Source organism: Quercus robur, chromosome 1, assembly GCF_932294415.1.
Source record: "Quercus robur chromosome 1, dhQueRobu3.1, whole genome shotgun sequence".
Lineage (NCBI taxonomy): Eukaryota > Viridiplantae > Streptophyta > Magnoliopsida > Fagales > Fagaceae > Quercus > Quercus robur.
The window spans coordinates 5,720,170-5,742,403 of NC_065534.1; the positions used below are offsets into that span (position 1 = coordinate 5,720,170).

Genomic DNA, 22,234 nt, shown 5'->3' on the forward strand with positions numbered 1-22,234 from the left:
ATTTAACAAACATTAGTTCATATTACATTTTTCATAAATACTAATTTAGGATTAGCATAAGTACAAAATATTATTAGGTATTTTCGAAGTTCTCACTCCTCTCACATTAATGTTGTATAATTTCATGAATTTAATTAGTAAAGCCCGCTATCATATGAGGGGAGTGAGTATCATGTCATTGTTCGTTGGAAAAATTATTTAAACTAATGTATCACCGATTACAGAAAAAAAAAAGTCAAACAAATCTATTATATTGGTGAAATGACATATATTATATTCATTGTCACTGTTGGGGAGATAAACACCTAAGTAAAACTCACACCAATTAGTGTTGTGATATGAAATTATAACTTCATTTTTCACTTTCCTCGACTTTTTAACCATTTTTTAATTTGAGAGAGACCAACAACAACAATAACAATTATGTTTTTAAGGGTCTTTTCACATCAATGGAGCTAGGACGTTTGCTGGCGCATTCAATGCGGATGTGACGTATTTTCCTTGAACCACTCCCACACTGTACTCTCGTGCGAGTCCTATTCTACTCACCTTTTCTTCTGGGAGCGCTTTGGAGACTGCCTTTTGATGATGTGTCGTTCTTCCCCTTTTAGGCCTTGGGACGCCAAGGACAGGGTCATCCTCGGCTGCACCTCTAGGCCATTTGGACTTTCGCCGCTTGTCCTCGGCAACTACTCTCCTCGGCACGGGTCTTGGGCCTTAATGGAAAGTGGGCCGGGACCACAAACTCTCTGGCCCCACAATAGCCCCTCAAAATCCTGCTGTCCGGATCCTCGGACGGAGAGGAGGGTTTTGATGACATCAGGCCTCTACCAAAGCTTGTCAATCCTTGTCATCTATCAGTTCCAGAGACTCTTCGTCTGCCCGAGATACGTTCTTGGAGCCTTGGAAGGTGAAACGTGTCTTCATTAAATGCGGGCGGCTCTGTGCTTCCCACGTTCAACGGCGCGATGGTAATCTAACGGTAGAGATTTCCTTACCTTTATGGGCGGGAAAATTCGTGCAGTTACTTTTGATGGGAGGTATAAATAATTTCTGGAACTGATTTGTCTCTTTACTTTCACACTTAAGAGTTCTAGCGCACATATCCTAGGTTCAGTCAAACTTTCATCCAAATTCAAGTCTATCTCCAGCACAAAAAGCCTGTCCGAGGAACCTTTTCTCCTTTCTGTAAGTTTTCTGCTCTCATTAACTCGTGCTTTTTCTCTTATTCCTCTCTTTCTCTCATCATCCTCTGAGTCTGTTCAGTAGTTCCTAAAGATGGTTAAATTGAAAAAATTGGTTGAGATCGAAGAGGCGATGGAAAAGTTCATCGCCGACTATAGGATTCCCTTCAACGTAAGTTTGAGGCACTGCAAGGAGGGGGAGTGGCATCTTAAGAGAAGGACAGGCGAGGTAGTAATTCCCCTTCTCGCCTTCGTAGAGGGGGGTATGAGAATTCCCATGGAGCCGGTAATGAGGAGTTACCTTAGGCATTTCCGATTAGCTCCCACCCCTTAGGAATTCCCATGGCTGCTAATATGTTTAGGATTTTGGGTTGTGTGGATGCTTTAAACAAAAAAATGGGGTTAAGACTAAACCATCATGACGTAAATTGGTGCTACAACCTCCAAAATTTGAGGGGCAAATCCTACTACATGAAGACGAGAGACGATAGGATTCGGCTAATCTAGTGCCTCCCCGAGTCCAACAAAGATTTGAACAAGGACTTTCTTGTCGTATCTGGGGAATAGCATGATGGCCTTCCTTGCCCAATCGTGGAGGGAGAACCAGGTGGGGTGTAGAGAGTAGGAGGGTGCCAATCTTTTGCGCCGTCTTTAATTTGGTGTGGTTCGGTTACTAACCATGTACATGCCTTTTTTTTTAGATCCACACGCCTTTCACTGACACTTTCATTTGGTCAACCGGGTGAATTTGGAGACTGTTCTTCAAGCGGCGGTTTTTGTAAATGACGAGGATGGTCAAGTCAGAGCCGCTCACAAAATCTTAGGATACGATCCCATCCAGAAGTCATTTGCCAACCCAAAGCACGTGATTAGCGCTAACAATCCTCGGATAATTCTAGAGTGAAGTTCCAATATTTGTAACTTAGTTTATGTAACCTCTGCCAGCACAACAAGATTAAACTCCCCTGGATATGAACTGGGAGATGAGTAGCTACTGCTCCAAAATTTTGCTTCAATATTCTCTCCCCACAGAGGGTGACGCACTGCGAATTCCTTTCTACATTCTTATTCTCCCCTTTGTTTCAGTTATTCCTAGCTGCTTGGATATTAGAATTTGTTTTGGGATGCCCTGTATATATGTCTATAGTGGTTGCTTTCATGGTACTCCATCAGTTTTGAAAATTTATAGATTGCTGAACTATTATTACTGGTTGAATTTGTTATGACGTTCTTGCTTTTGGGCTATGAGGTTTGCATTTTATGTTTATTCTAGAATCATGTCATCAGATCCTGATTATGTAAATCTGCCTAATAACTGTAGGCTGGTGCTCTTGTTCATGTTTATACCGATGGAAATGTATTAGTTACACATGGAGGTGTTGAGATGGGGCAAGGTTTACACACAAAAATTGCTCAGATTGCTGCTTCTGCCTTCAATATCCCTCTCAGTTCTGTCTTTATATCTGAGACAAGTACTGACAAGGTAATAAGTGATGTTTTGTTAAAGGTTTTACGTCTTGTTTAGTTTTACTCCAGACCATGTTCAGCAGAAAATAATCATTGGTATCACTGGTGGGACTTGGCATGGCTGTATCCTTTTATCGAAAGTGCTAGAAAAAATGAATAAAATGGAAGTTTTGTAAAATACTTGTTCTTATATTTTTTTAACAAAAACATTGACTAATGTGAGATGAAAAGGGAATCAAACATATGTGATTTGCGCATAGTTACTTATCTGACGTGTGACAGCTGTATGGGTAACAAGCATCATAAAATATCTTCTGCAACCCATATTTAGAGAGGAGTAGCCCCTTCCACTTGTTCTGTTTTTCCTTTTCCAAATAATTCAAAAAAAAGAAAAAGAAAAAGAAGTGCTTGTCCTTTCTAATTGATTCTTAAACTCTCTACATTGCCAGTGGTTCAACCTGGAATGTTCTCTCATCAGTCTCCATTAGAATCATGGAATGGTAACATTTCTTAACATTAAAGTGGAAATGAAACCATCCAAGATTCTGTGTGAAAACTAGAAATAGATTGCGGATTTCTTTTGTATTAAATAATGGTATTGAATCATCTTATTCTTCATACATAAATGTATACTTGCATGCATATATGCATATACAGTATAAAATTATAAACATATATGTATGTTGTTTTTGTCATGCTGTCAAATCAGGTCCCTAATTCATCACCAACAGCTGCTTCTGCAAGTTCTGATATATATGGATCAGCAGTTTTGGATGCATGCGAGCAAATAAAGGCACGTATGGCGCCTATTGCTTCAGAACATAATTTTGACTCGTTTGCTAAGGTACCTTTGTTTTCATAGTTTTGTATAACTGCCTTATCCTCTGGATGATCAAATCATCAAATGTATGATCTATTTGTTTTACAGATTGAATGAGTTCTATATTTTCTTTTCTATATTTTCTTTAAGGAAAGAAACAAATTTTTAAAAAGGAGTATATGTTATTTAACATGAATGCTATTTTAGATATATAAATGTTCTTTGCTATTGAGAGCCTTTGTTCTCTTGGGCAGTCTGATGAGAAAATTATGTTGTGTTTTCATTTATTCTCAGCTGGCGAATGCATGCTATATGGTACGAATAGACCTTTCAGCACATGGATTTTATATCACCCCTGAACTTGACTTTGATTGGAAGACTGGTAAAGGAAACCCATTCAAGTATTTCACATATGGTGCTGCATTTGCTGAGGTTGAAATTGACACATTGACTGGAGATTTTCACACAAGGGCGGCAAATGTCATCTTGGATCTTGGATATTCTCTCAATCCAGCAATTGATGTTGGACAGGTGCTTTTCCTTGGACAGACTCTTCTTTTCTTTTTGTAATTAATTTCCTTTTTTCATTTTCTCCTATATTATATTTTAAATTGTATATATATATATATATATATATATCGGTTCCTCAGCCTCCTAATACTTAAGTCATTTAAATATATGTACTGAAATCCTTTTGTTCTGGACTTCGAGGTGAATGCCAGTCCTGCTTCATATGTTATAGTCTTGTAAACTTGGGAAACTGATGTTTGAACTCCAGTGCCATTTCTTTGATAGTTGCTGATATTATTCATACATTCTGTCTGCTGTGTGGACATTTTTATGATCATTATTTGCACTTTGAACCTTTCTTCTGTTGGAGTTTGTTACACTTGAAACCAATATGGTCTTAATTTATATTCTGATGAGTTGGTGTATGCTTTGATTTTTCTAACAGATTGAAGGAGCCTTTATACAAGGTTTAGGTTGGGTAGCCCTAGAAGAACTAAAGTGGGGAGATGCAGCTCATAAGTGGATCCCACCAGGATGCCTTTACACATGCGGACCTGGAAGTTACAAAATTCCCTCTATGAATTAATGATGTCCCCTTCAAATTCAATGTTTCACTTCTGAAGGTACACTCAACTAATTGCTTCTCAAATGCCTTTGGGAATGAAGTTAGGGAGTTGGGAGGGGGCTGGGTTGCGTTTTTTATTTTTTATTTGATTCAGAATCACCTCTATAATGAAGAACCTATTTGAACATAGAGATTCGGATGAATATTAAAAATTTAACAAGAAATGATATTTTGATTTAAAAATGAGTTAAGACATGAAAATGCTCACGGTTATTTACATGATTTGAACAACACAAAAATAGGTGTTGAAGTTACTGCATCTTATTACAAAGAGAGAAAATGAGATGCTATTATGGCATGGCTTATCTTTCACTTTGGGGGTGGGTAAGGTGTCCAAGGGAAGGTTGTAGAACTATGATTTTGTGATGTCGTTTTGATTAATCTATTGTGTTGGCTCTTTTAAAATCAATGGAGAAAGATTGCAATAGAAAAAAGAACAAGAAGAGTAACACTCAAATTTATTAATGATTCAACTTAAACATTTATAAATTATCACTTGTACCAAAAGCTTAAGTTGTTAGGAAAGGATGAATCTAGTTATTGATGCAGCTTCACCATCTAGAACAGTCACATGGTAACCCTTGGGTGTTATCATAACTCAAAAATAAATAATTAAAAAGTAAAAACTTAAAGTTTGAAATAATCCTATGAAAATCCAAAATAAAATATTGAAATAATTTCTAATTGTGCTCCTACATCAATTATATAACCAGTATGGAACTACTGAATCCATAGTAAATTGTTTTAAATTGAACCTCAAGAAAACACTCCCTTGTTATATTATGAAAATTAGTTATTTATAAGAAAACCCTAGATAGACTATAGAAGACCATATTCTTAAACCAAACACCATATTTTAATAAACCAAGTGAATGCTAGACTGCTTGTTACCTAGCCTTCAAACCATCTTTGCATTGCCTCCATTATAATGATGACTCCCATTTGGTAAATTAAGTTTATAATTTTAAGTTATTAACTTTGGCTGTAACTTTTTAGGGCTTTAACTTTTTGTATTGTTATTTTTATGTCAAAAGTAAATTGTTGTCTTCAGTTGCTTTTCTAGAGTTTGCTGTTGGTATTCACTTAAATCTATACCAGCTTACATTTTACTTCTCTGGCTCCTGTGTTTCTGTGTTAATCAACAGGGTCATCCAAATGTGAAGGCCATCCATTCATCTAAAGCTGTTGGTGAGCCTCCATTTTTTCTGGCCTCAGCTGTCTTTTTTGCCATCAAAGATGCCATTATTGCTGCAAGAGCAGAAGTGGGTTGTAATGACTGGTTTCCTCTGGATAATCCTGCAACACCCGAACGCATCCGGATGGCTTGTTTGGATGAGTTCACTGCACCATTTATTAGCTCTGATTTCCACCCTAAGCTCAGTGTTTGATGCAATAGTCTTATTTCAATTTAGCATATCTTAAAATTCTCACTTTGTACAGTTTACTTATCTTTAACAAAGCTTCCTCAAAATAAAATAAAATAAACTGACTCTGCTAGTTAGGGAAGAGCAAGGGGAACACCCTTTTTGTAAGTTAAATAATGGTATTCTCATTGTTTACTATGGTACAAGATGTACTTACAATTGCAAAATGTAATTACAAGCAGTCATTTTCTTGATCAGTCAAAACAGCCTAGCATATATATGTATTGGGTGCTACAATCTCTTTCCTGAAAATTTCAACTTATCTAGTTATATACGACTTTAAACTTTTACGTTTTCTAAGTAGAACTATATTTTTGCTTAAACTCATTTTTCTAATCCAATAATTCAATGCAAATAAATTCTCACAAACGAGCTCCGGGAAAAGGGACACAGTGGCATGACATCATGAGAATTGTCAAGGAGGGGGCAGTTGAAGTTGGTAGAAATTGTCTCTTGTCACTAAATTGTGTTCAAAATTAGCTCTAGTTGGAACCTTTCAAGCAAATTGTCTATTGTCACTAAATTGTTTTCAATGGCTCTATTTTCGAATATTTCAAGCAAATTACATCATGGTTGCAGTCCAGAGAGGCTTGAATTGGTGAGACATTTAATCGGCCACGATATTGATATGAAACAAGAAAAACATTACAATGATTCCTTGTACTGAGTCAAATGTATTTATTGCTTGTCTTTGTTCTCCGACTTTAGTTGGTGCCAATGTTATGCGTTTTCTCTGTTTAATACGAGGTCTGTTTGGATAGGCTGTTTTAAAAAGTGCATTTTCAAAAAAATAGTGTTTTTAAAAATGAGTATTTTGAAAACTCAGTTTTTAAAGTTATATTTGAGCGTTTGGTAAAACATGTTCTAAAATTGTTGTTTTGAAAATGTAAGGACTCGATTTGTAACGACCCAAAACGATACTGGGTTCGCACGTAAATAGGCCCAAACAATATAATTTGTAGAGCGTGGGTGTTTAAGAACTAGATTAACTTTTTTGGAATGAAAAGGTTCACCCTCACGTATATTGAAGGCTCAGAACTGGTACAACGATCGTTTTGTTTTGGTAATCGATACAGTTCTTTTTCTTTTTACGTTCTCCTTCTTCAGTCTATGCTTTTCTTTCTTTTCTCTTTTGTTCCGATCCTCTCTTTTGCATGTTCTTCTTTCAGTTTATATACCACCCTCTGTGTTCCATCCTCACCACACACGTGTAGGTTGGGTTCGGGGGATTTCTTTCTGTCCCATCTAACACCTCCTAGAACTTTCTATGGGCAGCTGTAAGGCTGCCTCCTTACTGTTCAGGCATCACCTCTACATTAATGCGGTCAGAGAGTTAGTTGAGAGATAATTAATGCGGAGGTAGCTGTAGTTAAAGATATTTGTTTGCCTTTTCTTTCTTACCCTTGGTCTGTTATCCCATCTTTAGTGGTGACGTAATTCCGAGGTCCGGTTGTAATAAGACCGCGTCCTGATCGTCCTCGGACGCATACTGCCAAGGAGTATGGCGTCCTCGGACGAACACGGAACTCTACTTTCGTGATATTGACCATCACCCTCCCTCGGTAATTAACCTTATGACCTGACCTGGCCTCCTCGGACGGATGTGCATCCTCGGATGGGCCGCAGGCCCAACGATCCTAACCTTAATGGGCTTGTTGATTGGCTGGCCCCCACAATAACCTCTCAAAATCCTACTTTTCGACCCTTCGGGAGAGAAGGTGGATTTTGACGTCATAAGCCCGTACCTATGCGTGTTTTGGGGCATGCCCCTGACGCTTCAGCATCCCGATTTTGGCAGCATTAAATTTTGGCAACGCCCTTGTCTCCCACGTTCGACGGTGAGATTTAAATCAAATGGTAGAGGGCCTCCCTTGTTTTGTGAGCAGGAACTTTTACCGCTCACGATCCTCATATGACTACAAAAGCGTTCTCAAATTAACCCTGTACCTTACCTTCAATGATTACGTGGTTCCAGAGTTCATACATTGAACCTGCCTTTCTCTATTTTCGTTATTTTCCTAGCGACTACAAATAATCATACTTTGTCTGAGGTCCTCCCTTTGAACCTGTAAGTCTTCTCGAAGTTTTTACCACTTTTATTTCAAACCCAACAGTCTTCTCTGCTAAGTCTTTTAGAAAAATGGGGAAACAAAAGAATCCATTTCGATGTCTCGTTGAATCCGAGGAAGGTATTAGAAACTTTTGCTCTAAGTACAAAATCCCCTCAACGGTAGGGATGAGGTACGCAGCCCAAGGGGAATGGGTTGATGCCAGACAAACTGGGGAAGTAGTTATTCCCATGATTGCCTTTATAGAGGGCGGGATGACTATCCCCATGGGTAGTATCACTAGGAGTTACCTCAATTTCTTTAGGCTATCCCCCACCCAGTGTGCTCCAAACATGTTTAGGGTCCTGGGAAGTATAGACGCTTTGAATAAGAGAATGGACTTAAAGCTAACCTATCATGATGTGAATTGGGTGTACAACCTCCATCACATCCGTACCTGATTGCACGGGCAGCCTGATTAGTCCTTTGGGAGTGACCAACCTTCCCTCAAAACTTACTAGAGGAGAGTTATAGGTTGTTAAGTCCTCTGGCTTCAAACCTAGCCCCTTGTACAAGTCTGGATACATCACATCCATAGCGCTACCCTGATCAACCATCACTCTTCTGACATCGTACTCGCCAATTCTCAACGTTACCACCAAAGCATCCTCATGGGGCTGTATGGTCCCAACCATATCCTCATCTGAAAAGCCTAGAATCAGGGGGACACGCACCTTGGCTCTCTTCAATGCTTGGGAATGATCCTCGGCCGGGGATCGGGACACCGACAATACTCTGGAGGGGCAAGATCCAGTCCTTCCCGGGGCCGCAAAGATAACGTTAATCGTACCCAGAGGGAGTCTTAATGAAGCGTCCCCACGCACCTCTGAACCTGCTTGGCTCGCCCTTCCACTGGAGTGATGCAAGAGTTGTTTTAATTTCCCTTCACGGACCAATTGTTCCAAGTGATCCCATAAATTCCTGCAATTATCCGTCGTGTGCCCATGATCCTGATGATAGTGGCAGTATAAGTTCGGGTTGCGTTTCCTAGGCTCTCCCGCCATCTTGTTCGGCCATTTGAAGAATGGCTCATTCTTTATCTTCTCCAAAACCTACTGCACTGGCTCTCGAAATATTGCATTGACCACCTGGGCGTCCGCCGAACCCGACTGCCTAACAAAATCCCTCCGGGGTCAATGCTATTATAACGGTCCGACCTGAAATCCCTCATCTCCTGAGGGATTGCCTTGGCCTTTCCTTTTCCCTGAAGTTGATCTTCCTCTACCCTTCTGTACTTATCTATTCTGTCCATCAGTTGGCGCACACTGGTGACAGGTTTACCCGTCAGGGATTTCCTCAAATCGTGATCAACTGGGAGGCCAGCTTTGAAAGTGGTTATAGCGACAGCATCGTTCTTTCCCTCTATTTCATTAAACATTTCCCAGCACCTATCCGAGTAGTTCTTGAGAGTCTCGCCCTCTCGCAAAGATAGAGTCAGTAAAGATCCCAAGGGCCGAGGAGTCCTGCTGCATGTAATAAAGCGAGCACCAAAAGCCCGAGTCAGTGTTTTGAAAGATCCAACAGAATTGGCCCTTAAGCCATTGAACCACCTCATCGCCGTTGGACCCAAGCTCGATGGAAAAACTTTGCACATCAAAGCCTCGTCTCTGGAATAGATGGCCATCTTCTGACTGAAATAGCTTACATTTTCCACCGGATCTGAATGACCATCATATAGAGAGAACGTAGGCTGATGGAATCGCCGAGGATGAATCGCATCGTCTATGTTTCTCGTAAAGGGCGACTTGGAAATTTGACTCAAGGCTTTGTTCATGGCGTCGTTTCCCAAGTCCCTGCTAGGTGGACTTCTACGCTTACGTCGATGGCGGTGCTCCTCTTCATAGGAGAAAGTCTCGCTTGGCGGAGTTCTCGATCTCCACCTATAACTAGCTCCATCCGAGTCCTCAGATAATGGTTCGGAGCAAGGTAGGGAGCGTTCCCGCCGTGCATGGCGCAACTCTCTCTTCAAATCTGCAATCTCACGTTGCAGATTCCTATCATGCTTCACATAGGAGACGTGACTCTTCCCCCAAGAGTGGCTCCTGGTGGTATGAGTTATATGTACACTCCCCTCATGGCCTTCTCTCCATTCGGGACTCCTTCGAGGATCACCATGCTGGGAGCCCCTTGACTCTGCCTGGTGCAGGTTGACATCCTCCTGATGCGGTCCCACCGCGGGGTGATGTGGACCCACTTCCTCCATCAGAAACGCTGCATCGGAAGTCCTTTAAGTTAACACAAGCTCTCCCTACAGACAGCGCCAATTGTAAGGACTTGATTTGTAACGACCCAAAACGATACTGGATTCGCACGTAAATAGGCCCAAACAATATAATTTATAGAGCGTGGGTGTTTAAGAACTAGATTAACTTTTTTGGAATGAAAAGGTTCACCCTCACGTATATTGAAGGCTCAGAGCTGGTACAACGATCGTTTTGTTTTGGTAATCGATACAAGTCTTTTTCTTTTTACGTTCTCCTTCTTCAGTCTATGCTTTTCTTTCTTTTCTCTTTTGTTCCGATCCTCTCTTTTGCATGTTCTTCTTTCAGTTTATATACCACCCTCTGTGTTCCATCCTCACCACACACGTGTAGGTTGGGTTCGGGGGATTTCTTTCTGTCCCATCTAGCACCTCCTGGAACTTCCTATGGGCAGCTGTAAGGCTGCCTCCTTACTGTTCAGGCATCACCTCCACATTAATGCGGCCAGAGAGTTGGTTGAGAGATAATTAATGCGGAGGCTGCTGTAGTTATAGATATTTGTTTGCCTTTTCTTTCTTACCCTTGGTCTGTTATCCCATCTTTAGTGGTGACGTAATTCCGAGGTCCGGTTGTAATAAGACCGCGTCCTGATCGTTCTCGGACGCATACTGCCGAGGAGTATGGCGTCCTCGGACGAACACGGAACTCTACTTTCGTGATATTGACCATCACCCTCCCTCGGTAATTAACCTTATGACCTGACCTGGTCTCCTTAGATGGATGTGCATTCTCGGATGGGCCGCAGGCCCAACGATCCTGACCTTAATGGGCCTGTTGATTGGCTGGCCCCCACAGAAAAAATTACAAAAAAGGACATGACAAGCTATGCTATAATGATAATAATATATATATTTTTATTTAATAATTTAATAATAAGAAGACGTCCCATACAAAATTTAATAAAGAAAGTAACAATAATAACAATAATAATAATAATAATAATATGGTTCCATTTAATAGTTTAATTTATTTTTGTTATTATAATAATAAAAAATTACACAAGGACACCTAATTTTTATCTTTCCCAATGTCTATCTCCTATTGCCTCAAGCTTCTCCTTCACTTGCTGGATTGCTGGGCAAAAATCCTCTACTGCCAAGCACATGGTCCGCATCTAACCTTAGTAATTTCAAAAAAAAAATTCATTCAATTGCATCCAAGTTTCTCTAGACTCATCTTCTTTGCGTCACCTACAACCTGATCCCATACCACAGTGATTTTTGCATGCCTAGAATATTCAATTAATGAAAAAAGCTAGAGAGAAGAAATTTCATCAAAGTCGAGCAGAATTAGATAGTGGCAAGGCCTAGAGGTGATAGATGATAGAAAGGTAGCAGGCAAGACTTCAGTATTTGTGAGGTTATTTTAGGAATTTCAAGCTTCAACAGATTAAGATAGTTGCGTTTTTTACCTGGTTTTTTAAAAAGCTATCTGCCATTGTGTTTTGCAAACGTAAATTTTCAGAGTTTTCAAAAACGTAATTTTTCAAAAAATGTAATGCCAAATGCATAGCTTCCAGCGTTTTTGATAAAAAAACGCTAGTTTTCATTTAGAAAACGCCCCACCAAACGGAGCCATGGAATAAATGGAATTTCATTTTCACGAATCCTTTTACATCATATTCAAAATTGACAGGATATAATTACCGATTGACTAGCTAATCTTCATGGTTTCAAAATTTCAATGATCCATGTACAATTACTTAAAATCAAACTTTGACAATAAGTTTTTAACTCAAATGCTAATTCCTAGGGTGTTAGCTATCCAATGATTTTTACTGGCTTTTTGCCTTTATATAATTAAGTAAATAATTACCGATTGACTAGCTAATCTTCATGGTTTCAAACTTTCAATGATCCATGTACAATTACTTAAAATCAAACTTTAACAGTAGGTTTTTAACTCAAATGCTAATTCCTAGGGTGTTAGCTATATATCCAATGATTTTTACTGACTTTTTGCCTTTATATAATTAAGTAAATAATTACCGATTGACTAGCTAATCTTCATGGTTTCAAACTTTCAATGATCCATGTACAATTACTTAAAATCAAACTTTAACAATAAGTTTTTAACTCAAATGCGAATTCCTAGAGTGTTAGCTATCCAATGATTTTTACTGACTTTTTGCCTTTATATAATTAAGTAAATTTCCTCTTCATAGAAGAAAAAAAAGTTGAGTTAATGGTTTCAAATCCCACAGGTGTGTAACCTAAGAAATCAAGAAGGCATAAAATCAAAGTTCCATGGTTGGAAATATGGACAAAATAAAGCAATTACCTAACAATTATTTGGAGAATATATTAATAAAACGTATACAATGTATGTGGATAAAGAATGAAAAAGAAATGTAAAGGATGAAAACTTTGAAAATAAAAGTTACAATATATCTTCATCCATGCCCTTTTTGAGTTTTGACTCTCATTTATAAAATAAGTCATATTCAGGCCATCAGAAATCCTTTTTTTTATTTTTATTTTTTTTTTTTAATGTGTGTGCGCGTGCACTCAAAGTCCATTAGAAATTATTGAAGCATGTGTGCATTAGGATTTAGGAATCCTTTCCCAAAGTTGCATGAATAGTGGAATAGATGAGAATGTATAACTCTTTCAAGCATTTAATTTCAAAACACCCTCCAATCCATAATTTCTGTAGAATTAACACCAAACTCTACCAATTCGAGTAATTCTTAGGTACTCTTGGCACATGGTAAATAGTGTTCTTTCCTTTCATATTCATAGTGAAGTTTACTCATTAAATTCATAGTGAGATTCATCGTGAATGTGAAAGAAGGAAGCACTATTTCGCTAACTCTCCGAAAGTACGTAAGTATTTTCTTTCCAACACACTTATGTATCGATTACACAACTTTGATCTTATATCTAAGAGGTAAAAACTGGCTAATAAATTTTCCCAATTTGGCTTAACCAAATGTCCATAAAATGCCTTGTATATCACACAATTGACCATTTCATTTGAGAAATAGATAATGCAATCTATTCTGAGCAAGCCAAAAAATGTCCTATGTGCTGGAGTCAGCTTAGGCGGCAAATCAAAACTATAGACTGTACTTCACCATGACTTGGAATTTTCCACATGAAAATGAGATGCAATTGGCAATAAACTCAAAACACGTAATATGCAGAATAATGTATAACTAAATTGACATGGATTTCAAGGTTTTCACACCTAACCACGCGGTTCTAGTCCCCATAAATTTGTTTTAATATGAACTGGGCCTTATATTAATTAATTATAAAAACCACATTGTCAATGGTAACCTTTGTCGGAAGTGTGATTTGTACGTAGACCCCAGTGCATTATGAGTAGGAGCTGTTAGGCCATCAACTTGACAACCTTGCAGTGGGGTTAGATAAATAAGATTTTCAAAAAAAGAAAAAAAAAGAAGAAGAAGATCGAAGCAGATAACTAGGTCCTGACAATGATAGAAACCATTATTTCAAAAACTAAAGTAGTCAAGAAATTGGCCAATTATAAATCCATTCAAAAAAAAAAAAAAAAAAGAAAAAAAAGAAAGAAAAAAGAAATTGGCCAACACACATTTACAATGATACAAATCATTAATTAGTTTCAAAAACTTAGAGTCCGTTTGTTACATTTGTTTAAACAATAGTTTTCAATTTTTTTAAAAACATATAATATTGTTTAAAAATTGAAAATATGTGTTTAAAATAGTTCACTAAACATGGCCTTAAAATCTCTTGTTGGTTTTAATATACATGTGGTTTGAAACCTAATTTACCACATTAAAAAAAGCTGTCAAGAAATTGATCGATGATTTATAGCAGACGACATGTACATATGGGCTACGCGTGCTACTTATAATAACATGGACCAGGCAATTAATATTGCTTGGATATATAGTTTGCAAATGAATTTTTTGCTTGGTCTGAAACAATCATACATGACTCTTTCTGCAACACATGCAAATACGAGAATGTTCAAAAGTCCACAAATTGATGCTACTATTTAATGAGTTTAAATGGTTCCAATCTTCAGTGTAATTTTCATTAAAATACCAACCAAAGACTTTAACAACAGTAGAAAGTTTCTTCCAAAACTAGATCACATAGTAATTTACTAGTGTACACACACACATATATATATATATATATATATTATCTTATTGTTCATCTGGACTATTTCAGAGCATAAGTACATGATGTATTTAGAGTTTACTGGGATCCCATTGCCTCTAATTTTAATTACAAAAAGAGGTACAGAACTTTCAAATTATATTATATTAATGGACTAATTCATAATTAGTTAGGCTGGAAGCATCAAATATTATTAAAAAAATGATTTACTCATTGAAGGGATGGCTATATAAAGTATCAGCCTTGCCTCAGTGTTCACTCACAAACTAGTCTAAATCTATTCTAAGCCATAGAAGTCACCAAAGCTTTGGGACTTCTCCTGTGTTGCTAAAAATATGGCCAATCTTTGGCCTCACCTTGTCTATGCATTGGCCAATATAAGAAGTGTTTCAAGATTTGTTGGAATGTCAACTCTTTTTGGAATTTTCATTCAGCATTTTTTTTTTTCAACTCTTCTTCTTCAAAGTAGTACTTCTTCCTTACATTTCACTTCTCAAAATTTGATGAGAACCTTTTTTATTTTCTTCTTTTTGACACTTTTCCCTTCTTCTTTTTTCTTCTCTTTTCAATTCTTTTTCTTTTCTTTTTTCTTTGAATTTTTCTTTCTTTCTTTGAATTCTCTTACAAACCACCACATTGAAACAAATTGATCAAATTCAATCTTGAAACACTATGGATAAGGGCTTTAAGAAAGAAAGGCTAATTAAAAGGCTCAACGGGGTGACTAGCGATAATGTATCAAAAAAAGAAAAAGAAAAATACATATATGGCTCAAAGTAGACAAAAATGGCCTAATCTCATCTCTCAAAGACTAGTATAGTTCATTCAACATCAATGACTTCAAAAGATTAAAGTGTGGCATAAAATCATATATATATTTTTTTTTCTTGGCCAAAAGAAAAAACAATGAGACTACAACAAGGGAAATATGTTATGCACTTCCAAATGAATTTTAAGATTAGAAACAATAAATAACCCTCCAAAAATAATGATTGGCTCAAAACTCACAGGGGTTACAGTCTCCACATTATTATCATCAAGATTTTCTAATCATTTTTATCCTTCAACAACAAGTTGTGTCTGAGTGGCTACGTGCATGTGCAATGAATTGAGCATGAAAGCAATGAAATTCTTTAAGCAAGAGTAGTATAATGAACTCAAAACATAAACCTCAAGTTAGGCAAAAGTTTTTTGTTTTTTGTTTTTTTTTTTTTTAACACAACTAAACAAAACAAAACCAAAAGATAGAAATCTATATAAATCCCCCCCAAACCTAAACCAAACATTGTCCTCAATGTTAAAAATGATACTCTCAAATATATGTCTTGAATGAAAAGAGAGCAAAATATGAATATGCAACATGAGAAACTCAAGTAGGAAAAGTAAGGTAAGGAGAAGGAGGAGACGTACCTTAATCAAGCTGATTGTTATAAATTTTAATTTCTGTCAAATATCAGCTAGAACAAAAGAAAATAAAATGAAACAAGAAAATAAACACAAAGATTAATCTAAAATCAGAAAATAAAAAAGAATTTTTTTTTTTTTTTTTTTTTTTGCAAAAAGATTTAACACAATTGGAGATCAATCCTGATAAACAGGACCATCCAAACCTCAACAACACCATGGAGATAAATAATGCATATTATGAATGAACTAGTCCAATGATATTGTAACTTACCTGGGTCAAAAACATGTTGAGAAGCTTTTGTAGTGTCTTCCAAGTGAATTCTTTGCATAACCACAGAAGCACTAATACCCTTAATATCAGCAATTCTCCAACCTATAGCTTCCTTATGCTCTTGAAGTATACTTATCAATTGGTGTTCCCAAAAGTCATCCAACTTTAGTGGTTCTACAATAGATGGGAATGGGGATGAAGAAAGTGGAAGAAGGATCACTTTTGGCTGCCAGCTATCAATACTTAAGAGAGGAACAGAATCCAACAATGCATTGACCTCCTCAATTGATTTTTCAGTATCCAAATTGCAATCAAAACGGGTTAAGCAAGCATTTGGGGGATCCTCACAACTTGATTGTAGGAAAGTATCATGGACTAGGCTCCCAATCATGTTAACCTCACATATATCCTCATTGTCTAGTACTTGCTTACTTATGTAAAAAATATTAAGCTTAACAGTCATATTCCCAAAAGAAATCTTCATCACACCACTCTGACAATTGATCAAAGCATTGGATGTGGCTAAGAAAGGGCGACCCAAAATGATATGGATTTGTGTACTGGCATTTAGAGTAGGCTCAGTGTCTAACACAACAAAATCAACAGGAAAATAGAACGCATCCACCTTAATCAGCACATCCTCAACAATACCTCTAGGGATTTTCACAGACCTATCAGCTAATTGAAGTGTCATGGTTGTGGGTTTCAACTCCCCCAAACCTAGCTGTAAGTATACTGAATATGGCATTAGGTTCACACTTGCCCCCAAATCTAGCAAAGCACGCTCAATGAGATGATCCCCAATCCTGCATGAAATTGTAGGAGATCCAGGGTCCTTACATTTCACTGGATATTTATTCTGAATGATTGAACTAACTTGCTCGGTCAAAAATGCCTTTTTAGGGACATTTGTCTTTCTCTTCATTGTCACAAGATCTTTTAGAAATTTGGCATAAGCAGGAACTTGCTGAATTGCATCAAGAAATGGAATGTTTATTTGCACCTGCTTAAAAACCTCTAAAATGTCTCCAAATTGTGCACTTTTCTGAGGACTGATTAACCTTTGAGGAAATGGAGCTTTAGGAACAAACCTCTTATCAAGGGGGGAATTAAGATCCTGAATTGGAATTGAGGTTGAGTTGCCCTTCTTTTCTCTATGATCATCCTGTGAACTATGAGTTCCCTTTTCCTTTAACACAATATTTTCATCATCCTCCACTTCTGGCATTTTCACTTGATTATCAACTTGCTTACCAGACTTAAGGGTAGTAATAGACTGAACAGATTCATGTGCATGAGTAGAACTAGAAGAACCATTAATTGCATACTGCCCTTTTGGGTTAGGTATAGGTTGACTAGGAAACTTTCCTTTTTCCCTCTCTCCAACTTGGGTTGCTAACTGGCCAACTTGATTTTCCAACTTCGAAATAGCTTGAGTATTCAAATGGGTGGAACTTTTTATCTCTTGAATGGCTTGGCTAGTTGATTGCATGAAAGTTTTGAGAGACTCCTCCAAAGATGATTGTGGTCTTGGTGGTGCCATAAACTGAGGAGTTGATTGAGGAATGGGAGGAAATGCTTGAGTAGGTGGATGAAATTGACTTTGTTGATGCACTTGTTGTCCACCTATATTTGTGGGGGAATGGTTCTGCCTCCAAGAGAGATTAGGATGATTTTGCCAATGTGGATTGTATGTCTCCGAAAATGGACTAGCAAGTGGTTTTCCATAATTATTTAGTGCATTTGCTTGCTCAGTATAAAAATCAGGGTAACTAGCTATGGAGGGACACATTTGTGTTGTATGCATAGGACTTGCACAAATAGAGCATGTTTCACTTTGAACTTTATTGACAGAATTCATCCCTCTACCTAAAGCTAAAGCTTCAACCTTACGAGTGAGATTTTCCAACCTAGCTTTTATGTCTAAATCTTCACTGACTTCATACAATCCTCCTTTCTTAATTGCAGGGGCATATCTCTCTTTACGATTGGAAAAATCCCATTGTTGTGAACTTTCAGAAAAATTCTCAAGAAATTTGTATGCCTCATCATCTACAAGACTCAAAAATCCACCACCATTCATGGACTCAATCATGTTACGATTTGTTTGAGTCAAACCATTATAAAAATATTGTACTAGTCTCCATGTTTCAAAACCATGATGGGGACACTTTAAGATCAAGTCCTTAAATCTCTCCCAACTCTCATAAAATTTCTCTTGTTCATCCTGATAAAAATCTGCAATTTCTCTCCTCAAAGCATTGGTCTTGGCCATTGGGAAAAATTTAGAGAGGAATTTTGTGACCAACAGTTCCCATGAAGTGATAGATCCAGATGACAAAGAATTAAGCCATGCTTTTGCCTTATCCTTCAAGGAAAAAGGGAATAAACGCAAGCGAACAGAGTCATCAGTGAAATTTTGAAACTTACAAGTAGCACAAATCTCAAGAAAATCCTTCACATGCATATAAGGATCTTCTCTATCCAATCCATGAAAAGTAGGAAGAAGGTGGATTATCTGTGGCTTCAACTCAAAATGTGCAGCAGTGGTTGCAGGCAACACTATGCAAGATGGAGGGTTGGTGGTTATGGGTGAGAACAACTCCCTAAGAGTTTTTGAATCATCTCCAGTTTCTCCCATTGTGGATGAATAATCAAAACTAACAAGATGATTTTCTTTATCACGTATCCAAGTTCTCATACACCAAGCACAAAGAAATAAATTTTTTTTTGTTTTTTTTTTTCTATTTAAAAAAAAATATATAACTACAACTAGTAGAAGGAAAAATTCAATTAAGACCTAATTTATTTTCCTAACCAAGTCCCCGGCAACGGCGCCAAAAACTTGTTGTGAAATTTTAAAATACTCGCAAGTGTACGAACCGTACCGAAGTATAGTTGGACAAGAACGAGGTCGAACCCACAGAGACTTGTATGAATGTAGGAAAATTAATTAAACCTTAACCAAATTAATCCTAATCTAGTTTAAATAAAAATTGGTTGGTTACAATAATATAAACTAAGCAATTAATAAAATTAAGCAAATAGTTAAACTAAGAAAAATATATAAAGTAATAAAAATATGTAAACAATCAAGAGAAAGGAATTAAGGTTTTGGAATCCGCCTTGTAAGTCATATTAGCATATATTTATGATCATTAATTTTTCCCAACTCACTACATGATAATCTAGAAATCAATCTTGTTATCATGGAAAATATCATCATTTAAACCCTTATTTTAAAAATCAAAAGCATGTTTTTCTTCGCTTCTTAAGTATAAAATCAAATCATAAATTGTATCCGTAGTCAAACAAATCACAAGATATATCCGATTTTATAATCAAGAATTAATAAACCAAGCATTCAATTAATTAAGACAAATCCTAAATCATGAGAAAAACATGATTGAACTCATATCTAGAATCTCATCTTAGTCAATTGATATGAAGCAAGAACAATTTAAATCATTAAAGAACAATTATTGTGAGAAAAATCAAATCACATAAATATTACTAATAATCCTTAACAAGGTTTCATCCTCAACCCTAATTATAAATTTAGCTACTCATAGTAATTAAAAGAAAACATAAAAATAAAATACTAATCATTAAACTAAACAAATAGAATAGAGAAAGAAATAGTCACAGTGCTAGAGAAAAGTCATAGACAAAAAGAACACGTTCTGCTCCTACGCACCAGTCTTAGCCGCAGCCTCTATATTCAGTCCCCTTCTTTTTTCTGTTTTGCTCTCTATTTATATCACACAAAGACACGCACTTCAAAAGAGAAGCCGCCTGACTCTATGAAAATTCCTAATACAAGTGAAACTAGGATTGTAAGCCACACGCTACACTTCAAGTTGTGCCTAGCCGAAACCAAAGACTAGCCCAAAAGAGAAGCCCAAGTTAACAAAGAGCAATTAAAACCCCAAGCCTACTGTATATCTCTTTGACCCATGAAAGCACTTCTATTGTTATTTTTTTAATTTCTTTTTCTTGTGCTCCACATGTCTCCAGGTCCTTATTCTTTTCATGTCGGCTTTGAATCATTAGGCCTGGACCTCCTTTCTTTAATTTTCTTTCTACTTGCTTAGCTCGTGTTGCTTTTCTTTTCTTTACTTCATGCCCTCCACGTCCTTCAAGATGGGTTAGCGATTGACTTAGCTCCACGTTGCATGTAAAACCCTTATCACCTATTAAACAAAGATAATATATAATCAATCACAAGATAGCATAAAAATATGGTAAAAAAATGCAAATATGAGAGTATTTTATCATATATATTTCATGCACATCATTGAGATTTAACTTTTTCTTAGTAAAAAATTGAGAGTTCGGCATAAGTATTTGTTGTTAGGCTTGGTATGCAGTACAAGGTTGAAAACTCTGGTCACAGTTCATATATATGATAATTGAATTAAAGTAAAACGTGCATATTCATATATACTTCACAGTTCACATATACTTCACAGTTCACACGGAGACAAATTCAACCTAACTGTATGCAAATTCAAACTCCAATGCTTTTTTATTTTTTTTTTTATTTTATTTTTTTTTAACTTTTATAGATTATTTTATTTTTCTTTAAGTGTATTTTGGCACGTGTTTTGTTGTGGGTGAGGCTAAGTTTGAATAAATTGTAGTGTTGGTGTTGGTGTGGTCCATGGAATATGCTTTGTGCTGTAGCAGTGTAGCTCAACATTGTTTATAAATATCTACTATAGGATTTCAATGATGTGTTCTTTTGTACAATATGTATCATTGGATTAACCTTTAAATCAAGTTTCTGTGTCTGATGCATAGAGAATGCTACTGTGTGTCGATTACATGCTGAGTGCTTGTCTATTGTATTGTATCAGGTTTTTCGGTCACAAGACTACATAAAATTTCCTTTACTGCGTTAAGCAGGTGATCTTCTACTTCTTTATTGAATTATCTTGCTTATACATATACAATGCTGGATTTTTTGTGTGATATAGGAATAAATTTTTAAACATTTTTCAGTTATTTGAGAAGGTCGAGGTAGATAAACCAGCTGCTAGTCGTTCTGCATCTGCAGGGATATATATTTTACGTCTTAAGTACAAGGCGCCTGCAAAGATTGATCCACGTCTACTTGATGTCAAACATTTATTTGAGGGATCTATAGAACCATAGAGGAAGGTAAATCAAATAGGAACTAACATTGAAATGACTTTTCCCCAGTTACATTTTTATTTTGCTAATTTGTAGTACTTCTATTGCATATGGTCATTTGGATTAATACTTAGTTTTTTTTATTAGTTTTTTGGAAATATAAATTTGAGTTTATTTAAAAACACAATCTACATGGCTTTGAATTTGAAATATGCCTACGAATTGTTTGAGTAAAAATACCATTATAAAATCTATCTTCCATTTCTTTGGTTTCATTTTAATTTTGGTTAAAATAATATTGTAATTTTGTGATGAGTTTTGAGTATAATAATAATATCCTTATTCCTCAAGAGATGAGAAATCTGATTAATAATCCGTGTGAAACTTATAAATGTTTAGTTGTATATTAGTAAAATATTATACACTACAACAAAAGTTAGAAGAATATGATTCACCTTAAAAAAATATTAATCAAACACAAAAAAAATAGAATGTTATATTTGTAAAGCTAAAAAGACAAAAAATAGTTGTATATATTTGTTTACAAAAATAGACAATATTTGAAGTAATTGTTACTTTTTATATATTACACCCAAGTATGTAATATTTATATATCTGCACGCATCACGTGGGTGTACGGCTAGTTAAATTTAAACACATGGATACCAATGACGCATAGACAATATTTTCTGTCTCATGGTCAATAAAATTTAATAGAATTATGTATTTGAATTTAATTAGAGAATCTAGTGTACTGAGCTTAAATTAGTGTACATAAGTTATTTCTTTTTCTAATAGCCTATGTGTGAAGTGATTGGCTAAAGGTTGTGACATTGTGTTTGTCTCCCTGTAACAACTCATAACTCTGGTCTAAACAGCCCAAATACAAACAAAACAATCGCA

General features: G+C 36.4%; 1 protein-coding gene, 1 non-coding gene and 1 pseudogene across 2 annotated transcripts; 2 read left to right on the forward strand and 1 right to left on the reverse strand.

The window, feature by feature from the left end:
- Positions 1–2,539: 2,539 nt before the first annotated feature.
- LOC126717705 (xanthine dehydrogenase 1-like) lies at positions 2,540–6,320 on the forward strand (annotated as a pseudogene).
- A 2,165-nt stretch (positions 6,321–8,485) lies between these two features.
- Positions 8,486–9,142, reverse strand: LOC126731471 (uncharacterized). The gene has a single exon (XM_050435091.1). The coding sequence runs from the start codon at positions 9,140–9,142 to the stop codon at positions 8,486–8,488; it is 657 nt and encodes a 218-aa protein (XP_050291048.1).
- Positions 9,143–18,348: 9,206 nt separating this feature from the next.
- LOC126693263 (small nucleolar RNA R71) lies at positions 18,349–18,457 on the forward strand. The gene has a single exon (XR_007645249.1). It is a non-coding gene; the product is annotated as a small nucleolar RNA R71 (small nucleolar RNA).
- The last annotated feature ends 3,777 nt before the right edge of the window (positions 18,458–22,234 follow it).

Bases quoted from the DNA above. Each gene is read 5' to 3' on its own strand.
- LOC126731471 (XM_050435091.1), bottom strand. From the start codon at position 9,142: ATGGCGGGAGAGCCTAGGAAACGCAACCCGAACTTATACTGCCACTAT.